Consider the following 18711-nt stretch of genomic DNA (forward strand, 5'->3'; position numbering starts at 1 on the left):
TCAAACAGTAAAAGTTTCACATGTATTTGATTATATTTTCTCTCTATTTTTATTAAATGTTGAGTGAAAGATTTTCTTCTATTTTGTATTCCTAAAAAAAATATTTTGTTTATTTTGTTTTGTATTTTTTTTTAACGTTCGGAATTATATAGACTTTATTTGTAACTTTTTTTTTTACATGTCCGCACAAGAGGGGGAAAGGGATATCATATTTATTTGTATTGAAATATGAATTCTCAACCCGGCCTATTGGCATTGCTTCTCCATCATATGGGCTAGCTGCAAATTAATTACCTCGGCTTGTACCTAACGACCGACAATATCACATGCATGGTTGAAATGATGGCGGGCTTGTTACTATAATAATATAGTAACCAACTTCACAATGAATAAATTACTGTCTCTAGACTTTAGCTACCCCAAACAAAATTTACTAGCCGCGCTGTCTGTATCTGTCGTCACCTGTTATTTTATCATAGAGCTGGGCCATTTTTTAGTACGAATAACTTAATAAGATTAGAAAAAAATAAAAATGCCTTCAATAATTTTCTGTGTTGAATATAAGATTAGAAAAAATATGTATATGAGGAGGACCCGAAGTCAACATTGTCATTTTCTGTGTGGAAAAAGAATAGTACGTTCCAATATATATATTAAAATCTCGGTGGTGCATGTCAAATTAATGGCATGCTGAAAACTTAAGAGCAAAACTCTCTTGAGGTTTGGCTAGGTACGTACCCAGAATCAGAGGTAATAATTCAAAATTTCTTTCCAATTCTAAGGTTAATTTGCATTAGTTATTATGGTATGAAGTAAAGCATGTTTAATTATGCAATTAATTCAAGAAAATTGGATTGCAGAAAGCTGTTTTGGGATTTTTTTTTGGAATTAATATATATTTCTGTCTCTTCTCAGGAATATTTGAAGCTGAATTGGAATACATCTTAGAAGGCGTAGTTGTTGGTAGGCTCAAAGGCTGGCATGGCTGCTGCACAGGCTCAGAGTTGGGTTGGAGAAAGTGGTGGTCTACTAAGCAACCCAAAACGCATGGAAGCTTCTCTGATGGAAGCTGGAGCACGTCTTCTTGTTACTAGCTTCCTTGGACGTTATATCTCTACTGGATCTTTAATGTGAGTATACAAGATCTTGTTGCAGTATATAGAATCATACTGATAATTAAGTATATATTAAAGTATATCATCATTCATCGTCAAGAGCACTTAATTAGATATCCTAATCACAAGAGGGTACGTATACGTATGTAATTTATTTTTCGAGTTTGCACTTACAAATGTTGTGTTCAAAAATAATTTAACATGATATCAAAGTTAAAGGTTCTCGATTAAAACTTTGACTCTGTCATTCACTTTTCATCACCTCACATTTCAATTAAATATTTTACGTGATGGAATAAATGGTGATTTAAACACAACTTAAGACACATATTTTGAACTATGAAATTCGCCAACGTGCAAAACACTATTTGGCACACATACATCAACACCTTACCCCGCCTACCTTGCAAGCAGGTAGGTGGGATACTTCCACCTTTTTGAATAGCTAAAATGACTATTTGCTGTTGAAAATGTTCTTAGTATATACTTTTAACCGTCACCGTCGCAACTACTACCTAACTATATATGTTTGAGTCTCATCATTGAGTCAATTGATAAACTCTGTCTTGTCGTCATGCAGTTTGATGGAGGAAGGGGGCACAATATTTACTTTTGAAGGAAACAAGAGAAAATCTTCTCTAAAATTTGTTCTTAAAGTTCATAGGCCCCAATTTTACTGGAAGGTATGTACAGTGTTAACATAATTTGGAATGTACAATAAATAAATAAAAGGGGAAAGTCTACGTAACCTCCCCCCCCCCCCAACAAACTACCAAAAATTGTCAAAGTTTCCCCAATGACGAAACTGCCCCTAGTAAAATAAAACAAAAAATACTACAACTTCTAAAAAACACCTTTAACTAAAAAAAAAAAAAAATCCAAAGGGTGGCAATTTTTTTTAAAAGAAAAATCATTTTTATAAGAAAAAAATCAAAAAAAAAAAATCGATTTTTTTTGTTATAAAAATTGAAAATTTCGTTTTTTTTTTGGTTTTATAACTTTTTAAAATAAAAATTTCCATTCTAAAAATGTCCCTCCCTCCCAACTACCAAAAATTGTAAATGTTCCCCCAATGACGAAACTACCCTTAGTAAAATAAAAGCAAAAAATACTAAAACTTCTAGAAAAAACCTTTAACTTAAAAATTAAAAAAAAAAAATCCAAAGGGTGGCAAATTTGTTTTTTTTTTTTTTAAAAAAAAAAAATCACTTTTATAAGAAAAAAAATTAAAAGAATTTTGATTTTTTTTTTTTGGGTTTTATAACTTTTTAAAATAAAAATTTCCGTTCTAAAAAAAAAAATATTCATTTTTTTTTAAAAAAAATCGTTTAAAAAAATCATTTAAAATTTATTTTTTAAAAAAGTTGTTATTTTTAAATTTTATTTTATTTTTTATTTTTTGAATTTATGGAGTTATTTTTGTCTTATTGAGAAATATATATTTGGGCATTTTTATCTTTTTGTTAGCCTTACCGGGGACATTGACAAAGTTTTGGTGGTTTAGGAAGAACATTGTCACAATTGAAAGGTTGGGGGAACACATTGTCAATTGGGTGGTAGTTTAAGGGGTATGTAGACTTTACCCTAAATAAAATAATTAGCCGCGCATTATATATATTGGCATTTAAAATTTAAATCATTCATTGTATTTCAGAATTTTCTCACCATCACTGAAGAGCGATAGATTGTGTTTTGATGATCAGGTCATGACAAGGGCTGATTTAGGCCTTGCAAGTGCATACATTGATGGCGATTTTTCTTTCACGGATAAAAACGATGATCTTTTGAATCTTTTTATGGTAAGATGATTGATCTGATCAGTCGAGGATCAATCTCAAAATAGAAATGTTCCAAGCCAATACAAAGTTTCTTCTTGTTTTTTTTTTTTTTTTTTTTTTTTCATATCTACTTCCTCAGAATCTGCCTTGGAGATTTGTTTGGCAGATTTTCATTGCAAGCAGAGATTCAAATTCCTCTGCCTCAAAATTGAATAAGAGAAGGTATATATATATTGCAACTGGATAGTGAGATTACTGTTTAGTCATCACATCTCCTCAATTGCATTCATCTTTTGTTGGCTTTAGGGGCTGGTGGACACCGGTGCTATTCACAGCTGGTTTAGCATCTGCAACATACTTTTTCGCTCATTTTCTAAGGCAAAATACTCTTCGACAGGCTCGCACGAACATCTCTCGTCACTATGAGCTGGTATAAAATTGTTTCCTGTAAATTCCTTGCCTATAGATTTCTTTGCAAAAGCCTAGAAGGACCATTAATTAGTAAGTATTTGTGTGAACATGTGCTTATGTACACAAAGATGGTCACAAAAAGTACGTAAATGTTTATGCGTGTGTGTACTATCACGCAAGCATAGGTCTGAACGAATCACCTGAAGTCGATTTGAACTTTGATCCCCGAAATAAGAACAGTTTGAATTTACGGGAAAGTGTTAGATTACTGTTACACTCTTTGATGTAACACTAAAAATTAACATTAGATTTTGAATAGATCATTATTAAATTTATGATCTAATTGTGATTTTTAGTGTCATGTTAGAGAATATGCATTTCGAAGTATGGAAATATTGGGAGAGTGTGGAGCATTTATGAATGACTTACCCAGAACGTTATTTGTTAGAATCTTTATTAATTGAAGTCCATAAAAAAGATGTCAATTGGGGTTCGCTTTACCAATTAGGACTTATTGTATTGATTACTGATTCAGTATAAAACAAGGAGAAGCTTATAAATCATCTTTGTGTGTTTCTAGAGCAATGAGCTTTTTGCTCTGTTCTTGGGGGAATCAATGCAATACTCCTGTGCTGTATTTAAGGTCAGGTTCACAACCTTTTGATGATTCACTGTTCGACAACGCATCAATTTCTAAACATCAAATCTTTAGCTTTAATAAATTTATCTGTGTATTAAAACACTTCTCAGAAGGAAGATGAAGACTTGAATGTTGCACAGCTGAGAAAAATCTCACTTTTGATAGAAAAGGTGCGTCTTTACTGTTTCTAAAATCATCTGTTATCCCAAAAACTAAAACTTTAAATACTTTAACATTCTTTCTCGTACGTGGGCTTAAACTTATACAGTTAGATTACAAATTCCAAAACTTCTGGTAACTGTAAGCTATTTATTCTTCTTTACTTGCACTTTCAATTAACACAGGCAAGAATTGATGAGAAGCATGAAGTTCTTGAAATTGGGTGTGGTTGGGGAATATTTGCTATTCAAGTTGTCAAACAAACTGGATGCAAATACACTGGCATCACTCTGTCAGAAGAGCAATTGAAATTTGCAGAAAAGAAAGTAAAAGATGCTGGCCTTCAGGTATTTTCATGAATTTTTTGCTTTAAAAGCATATATTATGGGTATTGAATACAAGAAATATTCTTAATCAACTCTGCTTTCAGGACAACATTAGATTTCTTCTTTGCGACTACCGCCAATTGCCTGATACCTACAAATATGACAGAATTATATCCTGGTGAGTTTCTTTGCAGGAAAATCTTTCATTTGGCAATAATGATTCCAGCAATACCATGATCTTCAATTGATATAATTTTTCAGTGAGATGATCGAACATGTCGGCCATGAATTTATGGAGGAGTTTTTCGGTTGCTGTGAATCAGTCTTAGCAGAAGACGGGGTTGTTGTTCTGCAGGTGGTTCTGTCTCATTTCTTGTTTGATTATAATGTCTTGGTTGCAAAATGCCCTGCTCTTTGTCACACTTTTGTGGGTTTAATTTGAATAATTTGCTAACAATTAAAGCTGGTTGATCTCTTGTTAGTTCTCATCGCTACCAGATGAACGTTATGAACAGTACAGGAAAAGTTCAGATTTTATAAAGGAATATATTTTTCCTGGTTGTTGTGTGCCGTCATTAAGCAGGATAATATCAGCCATTGCTGCTGCATCCAGGTTCAGGTATAGGTTTATTGCTTGGTGTTACTATTTATTTATCTCTAAAATTAATAGAAACTCTGTAATTGCAGTGTGGAGCACGTGGAGAACATAGGGAATCATTACTACCAAACACTCAGATCTTGGAGAAAAAATTTCATGGAGAACCAGAGGTATGAAAAATGATCATGCACTTCATTCCCCAGGCTTCATCTCAAAACAATTTTTTTTTTAAATGAATAAGAAACATTTTGAACAATTCTTTAAAAATAAAACCACTTCGAGGGACAGCCAATTCCAAAGATATCCACTATAAAAGATTTTGTGTTATAGTTTGATCAGACTTACAAGACCTTTTGTAACTACCAAGACTCGATATAGAACTCCGGCAAATGACCCATTCACCTCCCACCGCAGTGGCCCAAGAGCCTCAGGCATTCTCTAGAAGGATCACCTTTACGAACAAACCTCGTCCACTTCAACTTGGCCAAAACTCTGGTGGCTGTAGACTCTTTTGTGGTTTGGATGATCATGAAAAAATGAGAAGTATTGAAACTATTTAGAATCAAGGGTGCTAAGAAACCTCTACAAGAATAATGAAAAATAGCATCTATTACTTTTGAAAGTTGTGGCTTGTGAGGCTTATATAAGTGGGAGAAAACTGAAGTTTTTCTGCTATGCAGACTGGGGTTTTAAACAATCTGGCCTAGTTTTGTTCGAATAAGCTTTAGGGTTTCAAAGAAACAAACAATTTTGTTCGAATGGGATATAAAAAAAAATCTTCAAACAAATCTCCTAGGTTTTAGTACTAGCACGTTATGCATCATCTTGTTCGAACAAGACTCTCTGTACTAGATTTTTAGACTTTTGTTGACAACTCGTTTTATATGAAATATAAAATTATAACCCTTTGAATCAGCTTTCCAAAGCCACAAAGCATAAACATCTCATGTCGAAATAAAAGGTTTTGGTTGTTTTACTCGAACTACGTCTTTGGTAGACAACATTCATAAATTTGAATTATTCATGTCTTGGACAACTTTTACAATGACTTAATCGGTAACATAAACATTACAACCCAAATACCATATTTTGACACATGAATTCTCCAACACAAAAATAAAACCTAACAAAGAAGATATAAGGGAAGAGCAGCTTTGGTGAAATTACCAGGCAAAGAATCCCAATTAATAATCTACAAGTAGACTGATAAGAGGACCTTCACATCCATTGTTGCATTCTCCCACCCATTTTTGCAATGCTCCCCGGCCATGTTAACTTTATAGTAGAATAGAGTAGATGAAAGGGGATAAGTTTGTTATGGGAATTTGTAGTTGAAAAGATATTGTAAATCTGATCACTATTTTAAGCCAATGATTTTGATGGGTTGAATTAATGTTAATTACATTTTCAGGGAAATCCTTGCTCTTGGCTTTGATGAAAAATTCATACGGACGTGGGAATATTACTTTGACTATTGTGCTGCTGGTTTTAAAACATGTACACTTGGAAACTATCAGGTATATATATATATATATATATGTTTCCTTACAAAAGAACCAATTTACTCATGTGATATGCTATGAAAACCACATTGCTTTTGAATCGTTGAGATAATTAAATGAGAAAAAGTACACAATTAACTTATTTATTGCATATATAAAGTAAATTTCCTTATTGTTTATTTTTTCCACAAACCCATACTTATTATTGTTGAGATAACTTGAATTTTAAACAATCTAATCTTGAATCCACATGTTTGTCTAATATAATACGTATATACATTCATCACACGCACACACATATATAAACACACACAAATACACATATATCTATATCAAAACTCACAATTACAATAATTTAAGCTATAACAAAGACAATTCATTTTTATCTTTTTAGATACTTAGGATATTCTCATTACATAAAAATAATAATAAAAATAAAGTTATACGAGTTTACTTAGCCAAGCTAATCTGAAGGAATTTCAAGCCTGATCCTACTTGCGAGTTGCTGTGTTCATTCACAAACCCTATCTTTATATATCTTATATTTGATCCTAGAACTCTTCATATATATTCTTACCTTCAATCCACAATGCAGGTTGTATTCACACGTCCTGGCAATGTTGCTGCATTTGGAAATCCATATCAAAGTTTGCGTTGGGGATTTTAGTGGCAGGAGTTCATGATCACCCTCTTCCTGGCGGAGCAAAGATTGAAATACTCATGCTATATATGGCTCATTGATTTTTACTTGATATACTATAATTTTCTAAGTATAAAATGATGAACTATGGCTTCTTCTGAAGTTTGTAACAAAATGATGAATAATATGACTCCACGAATAATCCAACTCGTTTCCTATTCAATCGGATAAAAGTGGCAATGAGATATTCGTGTAGTTTTCTCTACATTTGCGCAATTGTAGAGAAAACTACACGATTAAGGGACCTATTGATGGATTTCTATTTTAATTAATAACTTAAAAATTACATATCTACTATAATATCCAGATTGGTTAAGGGTTTTTTTGGGTGAAAATATATATATTGCATCTTACGTGTGGTGGGATACTGACTAAGGGCCTGTTTGGAATTGCGTTAGATAGTTTAAAAAAATACTTTTTGTACTTTAAAAGTTGTCCCAAACAAAAGCTAGTCTAGTGGTCTATTTGGTAAAAAATTTTAAAAGTACCTTTTTATTGTTTTTGCTTTAAAAATTGTCAAAATACACTTTTAGCAAAAACTTAAATATGAAGCTTTTGCTAAAATGCGTTTTTTTACTTAAAAAATCTATTTCTCAAACACAATCTTAAACATACTCTATAAACATTCATAATAGGCATTTTATATTTAGTATTTTCCTAAACATTTACCCGAACTCATAAAACCCGAACTCATAAAAATACCCATTTAACAAGCTCTCTTCTGTCTTTTATATTTAACTATTGGGCAAGAGCTAGCCAAAAGCTAAAGAATTATTTTATTAATGCTTACAAAAAGAATGCTACTCATGTGTTACAATTTAATTTCATGGGTATTGAAGGATGCAAACTATAATATGTCAGATTCTTGCTTTCTAAATATCTAGAAATGTAACCGCTTGCATCCTTTAAAAATTTAAAGAATTGGATAGAAGGAGGTATCCTAAAGAATGAAACCATATATTTGCACAGTTTTTGGTTTTTTGCACACAATATCAATCCATATATATCATGAACATCAAGTCTACAACAAGTATCACCATTCTCCCCTCACTAATATATTGAAATTTTGAAACAATTAAACCAAAATTAATAACAATAATAAAGAGCTTCTTCATAAGAGATATCTGAATGACTTTCAAATGGAGACTTCATACAATATATATATTTTTGAAAATAGGCAAACTAGGTGACACAAATGTACGTGATATATAGTAGTTTTAAGCTAGCGTTTTCTATGTTAAGTTGTTTGTTAATTATTTTTCTTTTTTGCCAAAATGCTAAAAAGCATTAACAAACGAACCCATAGCTTGAATGTTGAGTAGTACGCTTTTCATGCAGGCCAGATTGTTGCCTTGCCTACCATATGATATCATAGTGGGTGCATTCATAGTCCTTTGCGTCAGTGTATAATACACATGCACCAGTAGTTTTAATCTGCCAATTGTAATTAGGGCCCTTACTCATGTCTCTACTATAGTCGTAGATGTCAAAAGTGTAGTTTTGATCTTGCCAATAAAATCTACAGTAGAATTTTGTAGTCCCCCAAAAGTTTGGTTTAAAAGTGAACACGAAGAAGCCATGTTCTACGAGTTTGTGGGAGCCAATATCGTCGTTCTTTGATTTGCAGCTAAAGGTAAGATCCCAGCCATGACCTACCTCATTGCTGATGTTGACGAACACTCGGTGATGTATCCCAATTGCTGCAGCACCATTCAAACTAGTCATAAACCACACAACCCACAATAGTAGCAGCACAACATTTCTACTTAGTGAGATCATGTTAATTTGTTTGCAGTAATAAGAGAAATCTGAGTGACTTTTAAGAGATCTCCCCGAACTATATTTATGTACATATAGTGGGTGGAGATTATAGGCTGAAGACATCAATTAAATACTATTTGAAGGAAATATGAACGAATCAACCTAGTGAATATCAAGTTTACTTGCTAAAAAAAGGATGTTCAGTTAGTTTATATTTAAATTTGCTAATTTAATACATATCCACCTGAATACCTTGTTTACTTGCAAAAAAAAAATTGCTGATTTAATAGTTATCTCAATAACAAATATACTATTTTAAGTGTTTTGTTGTGAATTTGTTTCTTTAGACAGCTTTAATTAACCATTTATCTAATGTGAATGTGGCTTCACTGCAGAAAAAATGGAGACTTTCTCAGCACCCAAACACCACCGGGCAAATGTCAAGCAAAGGCCGGGCCAAATGTCCTAGCATTTGTTTTGTTGCGGTTTGAAGCATTGGGTGTTGCATGAAAAAGATTGTAAACCCAAGTGCAGGCTATTGCAAATAATAAATTCTCAATGAGACGGAAGTCGATCTACAGGGAATAGTAGACACTCAAGTAAAATTTATATTATCGTGGAAAAAAATAAAATGACTCGGTTGTTGTTTTCCACTAAAAAGTGAAGCAATGGAGTGATTGAATTAACTAAACTAAATTAATTAAAATAGAATTCAAAGAAAAGTTAATAGGAAAAGCACTAGGACTTCAAGGATCCGGCCACCTAACATCCTTTTTACATGTTCTTGAAATATATGTATTTTGTAAGGGAAAAAAATCACATACTCCCTTCAAACTATTACATAATTGACAATGTCTCTTCCAAAACTTTCAATTAGGATAATGTCCACCCCAAATTATCAAAACGTTGTCGATGTAAACCCTCCCCCTCAAAGCTAGAAAAAAGACATGGCCATAAATTTTTTAATAAGACAAAAATATCCTTGTAAATTAAAAATAAAATAAAATAAAAAACGAAAAAAATCCATGGGTGGTTTCGGCCACCCCAAGGAAAATCTGCTATTTAAAAACTTTAGTTAATTTGTATAGAGCCTAATTATTCCAAGCTCTTATAACTGAGTAGACGTTGCGTCTTCCGTATATCTGATCTATAACTCAACAAATTTTAATTTGTTTGTTGCACACTACTTTTTGCTTTTCACTACCACATCAATATAGTTATATGATAATCGTATGAGAGTTTCCTAAATAACGTTACTCTTGCCAAATATATTCCTTCAAGGTTCATAAATCATAACCCACTAAATCAACATAACTCATCTCCACAAAATAAATCACAAGAAAAATCATAATATCAAAAGTTTGTTTTCTTTGATAACATACTTTTATTTTTATTTTATTAAGAGTATTTTCATCATTAAGAAACATTGACAATATAGATTCTAAAATGACTTAGACTTCTATATTAATAGATTTCTATGTCAATTGATAACTTAGACTTGAACAAAATTTCCTACTTCAACCTAAATTGAAAGTGCAATGTAACCGAATATGCTCAACTGCATTTTTAAAATCTTGTTTTCATTCACTGCATTTTAAAATTACTATTTTCCTAAACCGTATATTTTGAAACTGTGCTAAACCAACAAACACTTAACCACGTTGTCAGATACTATATTCTCAACATCTTGCAGTATGCCATGTACTCGACCCTATTATTGTTCTCTATACATTTAAGGAGTACAAAAAAAATAAATAAAAGGAAGAACCATAGAATCAATATTTAAGTAAAAACTATATTGGTCAATTTTAACTTAAAATTTTGAAAGATGATATTAGAATTAGGCACTAGGGCTCATATTAATGGTGAATTTATTAAGCAATCTAGCTAGTTTTTCACTAGAAAACTTTTTCAATTTATTCTTAGACATGTGAAGTTCATTTTCTAGTGACTTGATTTTCTCATTAAGCATGCAATTATCATATTTCAATTGACCAACCAAAGCATGTGAATTAGAGAGTTTAACAATCAAAGCCTATTTGTCGTGCTCAACATCATTAAGTTTTTTAAAGGTCAATTTCTTCAATTTTTTCAATTTAGTGCATTCTTTATGGTTCACTCTTTCATTTCACCAATTATTTTCAAAACAAGCCCAAAACACTAAAAACCAACACAAATTATTTTCAAAATTATTTAAAATAGACCCTAATAGAGACTTAAAGAAGGCCCAAAATGCTCATTACCTAATATGCGGACAACGGATAATGACTGTGCGAATGTAGTTAGTAAAAACATGATGTGGCTAGTGTAGATATCTAAAAGTGATATTTACGTTTTTCAAATGTGGTTGAGGATATTGCCAAATAAATGCAATGTACACCCATAGTAAAAATTGTTTAATTTTCTAATTTTCTAAATTTAGAAGATATCCTAATAAATTTTGCTAATATTATTAAAGAACAATTTTGTGAGAGCCAAAAATTTAAGATAATGCTAATTTTTTGCTATCCAAACTAAAATTATGCAATGTTTGTCATTTTGAAAAATAAATGTTTTGTTTTCATCTTTTGCTTATCTCTTGTCAATCTCTGTATAAAAGATAGACAAATTTATCATTGAATCTATATAATCTACATTTAGGTCCCATCAATTTAATGGTTAATTTAAAAGAGATAGATCCATAAAACATCTCTCTTTTGAAGTCAAAAACATTTTGGTAAAGATTTCGTAACAATCACAACTAAGATTTGGTTAAGGTCAAATATATATATATATTCATTGATTCACGTTTTTCAAATGATTTGTCACATGCCATGTTGTCATCTAGCTGGCCAGTCTAACTTTGGATGTCATTTTGTCATCTATATACGCCAGTTGTTGACATTTTCTCTAATCCCAACTTTGGATGCGTATGAATAACTTTTTCCATTCAATAATTAAGAAAGTAGAAATTGTTCTAACAAAGATACAATTTGAAATTTCTTCCGACCTGATCTTATTTATAATTTGTTTAACTACAGCCTTAGTTACTTCATATGCCACGGAATTTGTAATATGCCAATTAGACAAAGTTATGGTAATACGTATGTCCTCCACTAACTATCCAAATTTACTCCATCTTCGACATGTAAAGTTCAAAGCATTTACCATTTGAAGAGTGTCTCCTTCTAAGATAATTTGTTGAAGCCCTAAATCTATACTAAACACAACTGCCTAAAATGCTACCAAAGCTTCCTTTGCTGCCAATTCTAATTTTTTCATTTTAGTCAAACTTCTTGCTGCATTCACGTGCTCCTTAAAATCACGCACAATGAAACTTATGCCCATACGCCCATTAATTGTATCCATTGCAGCATCCCAATTCACCTTGTATTTGCCTTTGTGAGGAGGTTTCCACATGAATTTGAGGAATTCAAAGCACTATGCTTCTTTGAAACCAAATTTTCCTTCAAATCCCTATAAATAATTCAAATTCCACGAAGTCACATGTGATCACGGTATGGTACTGTCAATTTATGTTTATTAACTATCTTGTTGAGAAAATTAGTGATGAGTCAATCCCTATAGTGTAAGACAATACAAAGATGCAGAGTGATTAAGGATGAGCTAAAAGCTCTTAATAGGTCCATAGTCCCTGCCTGTTGGGATGGGGTATTCCCTGCATACACTCTTGATGGATACCACCTATATGAGTGTGGATGTGCTATCTCCTATGAGACTTGGGTAGGTCTCTAGAACGCTCATAAAAGCCATTTTATGGTGTAACAACAAAAGATGCAGAATGAGTAAGGATGAGTTTAAAACTCTTAATGGGTCCATAGTCTCTACTTGTTGGGATAGGGTGTTCTCTGCACACATTCTTTGTTAGTTCTTGTGTTGGCTTAATTCAGTTTCAAAATGCAGAAGCTACTGTTTACGGGCTCAAACACTGATATAGAATGCTCAGAATCCAATCTCCACCGTTCATAATGTAGATTAATGTGTTATGAACGTCCCTGCAAAATTTCAGCTTAATCGGACCACAAACTCCCATCGATCGGAGCTGTTGATCAAGACTGGACAGCATTTTCAGAATGCTGGTTCACCCATGTTCGGACATGCCTTCCCCGGGTCCGGACCTCATTTCCATAAACTCAAATTTTGCTCCGCAAAGCCATGTTCGGACAGCCCATTAACATGTCCGAACACCCCATAAGTTTTAGGCCCAAAAACGTGATTTTAAGTGAGTTAGGTCTAGGGTTTTGTCGATGGTATATATACATCATTATAGAATAGAGATGTACGAATTTTCACCCCCAGAAAGTTCGTGTGAGGCTGTGCTTGAGTGATTATTTTGTTGTGAGCCAAATTGATTCCTCTTAGAGGATTTTTGTTAGTATTGATTATGTGCTTAATTGAAGTCTATCGGAAGGGTCCAATAAAGGAGAATCACGTTGAAGAAGATTGTGAGCGAGGAGACAAGTTGAAGGCTTATCGATCTTATAGAGTTAAGGTCTTACAAAGGGTTGTAAGTGTTCCTAGTGTCTGTAATCTCTGGATAATCTTTTGATAGTGATTTCCTAGGTTTGGCTGCCCCTGAGAGGTTTTACTTTTAGATCGGTTTTTAAAAGATTTCCTCTTCGTAACCAAAATATCTGTGTCTGCCTCTTTATTGCTTTATATATTTTGGGTGATTGAATTATTTATTACTTCATAGTTTAATTCCGCATAAATTGTGATAAACAAGTTTTTGAAGTCGGCATAGTGTTTTTCATTCTTGATGGACGCCACCTATGTAAGTGTGTAGGTGAAACAGCCTCCTATGAGACTTTGGCAAGTCTCTAGAGCACTTATGAAGCCCAGAGGCATATGGCCTGTATAAGGCGCCAACGTGCTATAGAACAACCCAATTTTCTTTACTTGATTTGATTTGACTTTTTGTTTATTTCATTTGATTTAATTTTTTGTTTTTGGAGAAAGTTATGTAGATGATAAGTTTGTTTAACTTGTGAATTTGGTTAAAAGAGTTTAACTATATCACGATTCATTAAGTTCCTACTTATTTATCCTAGGTGCAATTAAAACTTTTGGGTACCACATCAATGCATGCTTTCAATCTCCTTTTATTCTAATGTTTGTAATATGTGGGAGATTGTTGTAATATTTGTTACAAACATTCATTTTTTAGTCATTTGAAAATGTTTTATCATTTGATATTATCTTTATAAGTTTTTATGAGAAATAAAAATCATCTTTAACCATTTTGGTTTATAACCGTTTGTATTTATTACTTGGTTATGAGATATAACTTTTATGATTGTTTGAATTTATTACTTGGTTTTGAGTTATTAAATAAAAATTAGGTTTAATTTATTTTTACCGTTTTGACCGTTAGTCTTTAACAAGTTTTATTGTAGTTTGACCATTTGATTATCAACAAATGTTTTACCCTTTTTGGGTGTTATGAACATTTGGTTATTAATTATATAAAGAAAGAAAACATCAACAATCCTATGGTAGAGTGAGTTTGCAACAAAAAAGAAAGAAAAACAAATTCATTTTCTTTATAAAAGAGTTTTGTCATATTCTAGAAGACCAATTGCATAGAATTCTATTCTATTCAATTTATATTTTCTCTTTGCGGTTTTTTATCAAGAAGATCAAAGGATTGTTCTATTAGTCTTCGTTATTGGAAGTGCGTCTTTAATGAAGGTAGATTTTATAGTCTAATCCTGGGAGATTGCATGTCAAAGGATCGGATCGCACCGAGTTATACACTTTGGGAGCACGAATCAACCTTTAAGGACAACGCTCTTGCGTGATTCTATAGCATTATGAGATCTTTTCCTACTTTACTTTTTATCTCTTGTATTTTATTTATTTTATTGTTAATTTTCATATTGTAATTATTTTATATCAATGAGAATTTGTGCACCATCCAAAATTATTTCCAACAGGAGGCACAATATTAATTTACTTTTGAAGGAAACAGGAGAAAATGTTCCCTAAAAGTTGTCCTTAAAGTTCATAGTCCTTAGTTTTACTGGAAGGCCAGTCTGTACTCGTAATCATATTATAATGGTGTTTTTAAGGATTCCGCACTACTTGGTATTGAAAGAAAACATGTGAGAGATGATACTTGTCACTCATTAAAGTAGGTTGAAAGAAATCGAATGAATAATAAATAAAAGAATTAATTGGCTGCGCATTATATATATATATATGATCACCATCAGTCACTGATGAGCACTAGAATATTGTTTTGATGCTGATCAGGTCATGACGCGGGCTGATTTAGGCCTTGCAAGTGCATACATTGATGGAGATTTTTCTTTCACTAATAAAAATGAAGCTCTTTCGAATCTTTTTATCGTAAGATAATTGATCTGAGTCCAGGATCAATCCGGAAATCGAAATGCTCCAAATTCCTCGGATACAAAGATACTTTTTTCTATATCTATTAATTCCTCATATATAATTAATCTGCCTTGGTTGTTTGTTTAGCAGATTCTCATTGCCAGCAGAGGTTCAAATTCCTCTGCCTCAAAGTTGAAGAAGAGAAGGTATATATAATATATTATATATCACAACTCGCAGCAGACTTTAATTTGCTGTAAGCCTTGGGTACTGAGATTACTATTTAGTCATCTCATCTCCATGATCAATTGCATTCATCTTTTGTTGGCTTTAGGAGCTGGTGGACACCATTGCTATTCACAGCTGGTTTAGAATCTGCAATATATTTTTTCGCACATGTTTTAAGGCAAAATACTCTTAAGCAGGCTCGAAGAAACAACTCTCGTCATTTTGATCTGGTATTAAAATGTTTCCTGTAGATTCCTGGCCTTCTCTTTATTTGACACCTTAATTTGGAATAGCCTGAAAGGACAATTAATATATAGGAAGCTAGTAATCATTGTTAGAATATTAAGTAAATTATTAAATTTATCATTTTTTTCTTTTTTATAACATTTTGGAATAAGCGATTATTTAACATGGTATGGAAGCTCAAAGTCCTTAATTCACCTCTCATTTTAATTAAATATTTTACTTGTTAGATTTCACTAATATTTAAGTTAGTACTGTTTGAGACCAGAAGAAAAGTGTTAAAATATTAATTAAATGATTAAATTAATACTTTCTTATAAATTAAAACTTTTAGGGTAAGTAGTGATTTAATAACCATATGATGTGATGTATACATAAATGGATGTATACATAAGTTAGAACATAGTTCTTAAGTTCGGTTTAAACTTTGATCCTCGAAATAAGAACTCTTTAAATTTGCAGAAAGAATAAGATTTGTACCTACAAATATGATAGAATTATATCCTAGTTAGTTCCTCTGCCAGAAAATCTTAATCAGACAATAATTAATGATTCCAAGAATATATACCATGATGTTTTTTACTTGATATAATTTTTCAGGGAGATGATAGAACATGTTGACCATGAATATATTGAAGAGTTCTTCGGTTGCTATGAGTCAGTCTTAGCCAAAGACGGGGTTCTTGTTCTGCAGGTCTCATTTCCAGTTTGATTTTAACTCTTTTATGGGTTTAATTTTAATATGTTTCTGACAATTAAATCCGGTTGATCTCTTGTTAGTTCTCAACGCTACCTGATGAACGTTATCAAGAGTACAGGAGAAGTTCAGAGTTTATGAAGGAATATAGGAGAAAAATTCATTTTACTCCATGAAATTTCATAAGTTTTTCAATTTGAACTCCAAAATTTAAAAATTGACAATAGATCTCCCTGAAGTTTCAAAAATTTTCAATTTGAACCCTCCGTTAATATTTTCCGTCTAAATGGATGGAATTCATCCCACGTGCGTGTCACGTGAGATATTAAGGCATTTTCTTCCAATTTTACCCTCATTAAAGATATGAAATTACGTTATTACCCTCCCTAGAACCTAAAGGTAGTATGCCGTGGCTGCTGCATCCAGACTCAGGTATATATATATATATATATATATATATAGCTTTACACTTTTCTTCATTTCTCTCTAGATTTAATAGAAACTCTAGAACATAGGGACTCATTATTACCAAACACTCAGATGTTGGAGAAAAACTTTTCTGCATATACTTTATTATATATCATTCCAAGGTTTGTGAGGACTTGGACTAGCTTGTACATGTTTGATGTTTTGTAAACTTTATAGTAGAATAGAATAGATGAAACTGGCGATAAGTTTGTTATTGAAAAAAATATATCATGTTTCAAATTCTATGATTATCCTGCATATACTGTAAAACTTATTACTATTTTAAGCTAATAACATGGTTTTGTATTTTGATACAGTGCTAATGTTTGCGTTTTCAGGCAAATCCTTGCTCTCGGGTTTGATGAAAAATTCATACGGACATGGGAATATTACTTTGACTATTGTGCTGCTGGTTTTAAAACCTGTACACTTGAAAATTATCAGGTATATATATATATATATATATATGTTTCTTTACAAAAGAACCAATTTACGGACATGTCTTAATTTTTATGGATTAAAATAAAAGTAAGGGTCTTCAATCTACAATGTAGGTTGTATTCACTCGTCCTGGAAATGTAGCTGCATTTGGCAATCCATATCAAAGTTTGCCTTCAGGATTTGATCCTCTTCTCAAAGGAGAGATCAAATCCTTCATTTTAGTGCCAGGAGTTGATTCTCTTCCCGGCGGATCGATTGAACTCAGATGCTATGGCTTATTGATTTACTTTATCTTATGTTATAATTTTCTAAGAATAAAATGAAGAACAATGGCTTCTTTTGGGCGTGGTGATGGTGCTTGTGATTTGTAACAAAATGATAAATAATAATCCAACTCTTTTTCTTTTCGTATTCAATCACGTAGTCATCTTTACTGCAGGAATAAGTGCATATAGCCTTTTAAAATTTTATATGACATATTATATATTATGTACCCCGGCCCGTTATATGCATTAATTGATTGATAATTTTGTTGAGGTTCAACAATGCCGCTGCTTTGTTCACTTGGACGGCTATTAGATACCTTGTAAGGTGCGATTTCGAATGCCATAAAAGAATTTGACTTTCTTCACTAGACACTAATTAATTTTGAAATGAGATGGTCAAAAGCCCGATCCAACAAATTTGATTTCACATTATCAAATGTGTGCTTTTAAACAAAATGGTACCCCACTTTAAAGCATATATATAAATTATCACATCATCAAACTGCAGGCAATGCAAGGTGTATAATTCTGATCAAGAATGGCTACAAACAGTAAATAATCATATCTGAATTTAAAACATCGAGATAAAAATAAAAACGGTATTTAGTTTCTGCAAACAGGTTTCCACAGTGAACAAATTTGAGTACATGTGTTTAAAGAAAACATCATCTTATTTTAGCAAGAAAAACCTACCAAAACACGTTCGCCTTCCCAACCGTCAGCAACAATCACCGTATATACAGCAAAGATGACAGTGAAACCCTACTTAGAAACAGGAAATCCTGATCGAGCATCTATCCAATGTTTCTAGCAAACACTAAGCAAAAGAATGAACAAAATGGCTTGTTTGGGTATGCATTTGAGGGGTCTGAAAGTGTGTTTTTAACACTCAAAAACTTCGTTTAAAGAAAAAAGTATCCGTTTGGTAAAAAAAATAAATTTTTACGTACTTTTAAGGGTCCAAAAATCTCAAAAATTGCTAAAATGCACTTTGACAAAAGCTTAAAAAAAAAAACTTTGACCAAAAAAACTTTTTTTTTTT

The 18711-nt window shown here is 32.1% G+C and overlaps 1 protein-coding gene across 1 annotated transcript; it reads left to right on the forward strand.

The window, feature by feature from the left end:
* The first annotated feature begins 692 nt into the window (after nucleotides 1–692).
* On the forward strand, nucleotides 693–7274 carry LOC132177034 (uncharacterized). Its single transcript, XM_059589239.1, has 15 exons — nucleotides 693–750; nucleotides 916–1130; nucleotides 1696–1798; nucleotides 2819–2914; nucleotides 3060–3115; nucleotides 3200–3323; nucleotides 3885–3947; nucleotides 4055–4114; nucleotides 4289–4450; nucleotides 4534–4607; nucleotides 4691–4784; nucleotides 4912–5048; nucleotides 5117–5197; nucleotides 6439–6544; nucleotides 7125–7274. Exons 2-15 carry the CDS (start codon nucleotides 982–984, stop codon nucleotides 7194–7196), a joined length of 1377 nt encoding a protein of 458 aa, XP_059445222.1. The 5' UTR covers nucleotides 693–750; nucleotides 916–981; the 3' UTR covers nucleotides 7197–7274.
* Nucleotides 7275–18711: the final 11437 nt, after the last annotated feature.

This window comes from Corylus avellana, chromosome ca4 (assembly GCF_901000735.1).
Source record: "Corylus avellana chromosome ca4, CavTom2PMs-1.0".
In the NCBI taxonomy this organism is placed as follows: Eukaryota; Viridiplantae; Streptophyta; class Magnoliopsida; order Fagales; family Betulaceae; genus Corylus; species Corylus avellana.

Bases quoted from the DNA above. Each gene is read 5' to 3' on its own strand.
- LOC132177034 (XM_059589239.1), top strand. From the start codon at position 982: ATGGCTGCTGCACAGGCTCAGAGTTGGGTTGGAGAAAGTGGTGGTCTA. The intron at 3,116-3,199 runs GTATATATATAT...TGTTGGCTTTAG, and splicing joins TCAAAATTGAATAAGAGAAG to GGGCTGGTGGACACCGGTGC. The intron at 5,198-6,438 runs GTATGAAAAATG...TTACATTTTCAG, and splicing joins AATTTCATGGAGAACCAGAG to GGAAATCCTTGCTCTTGGCT.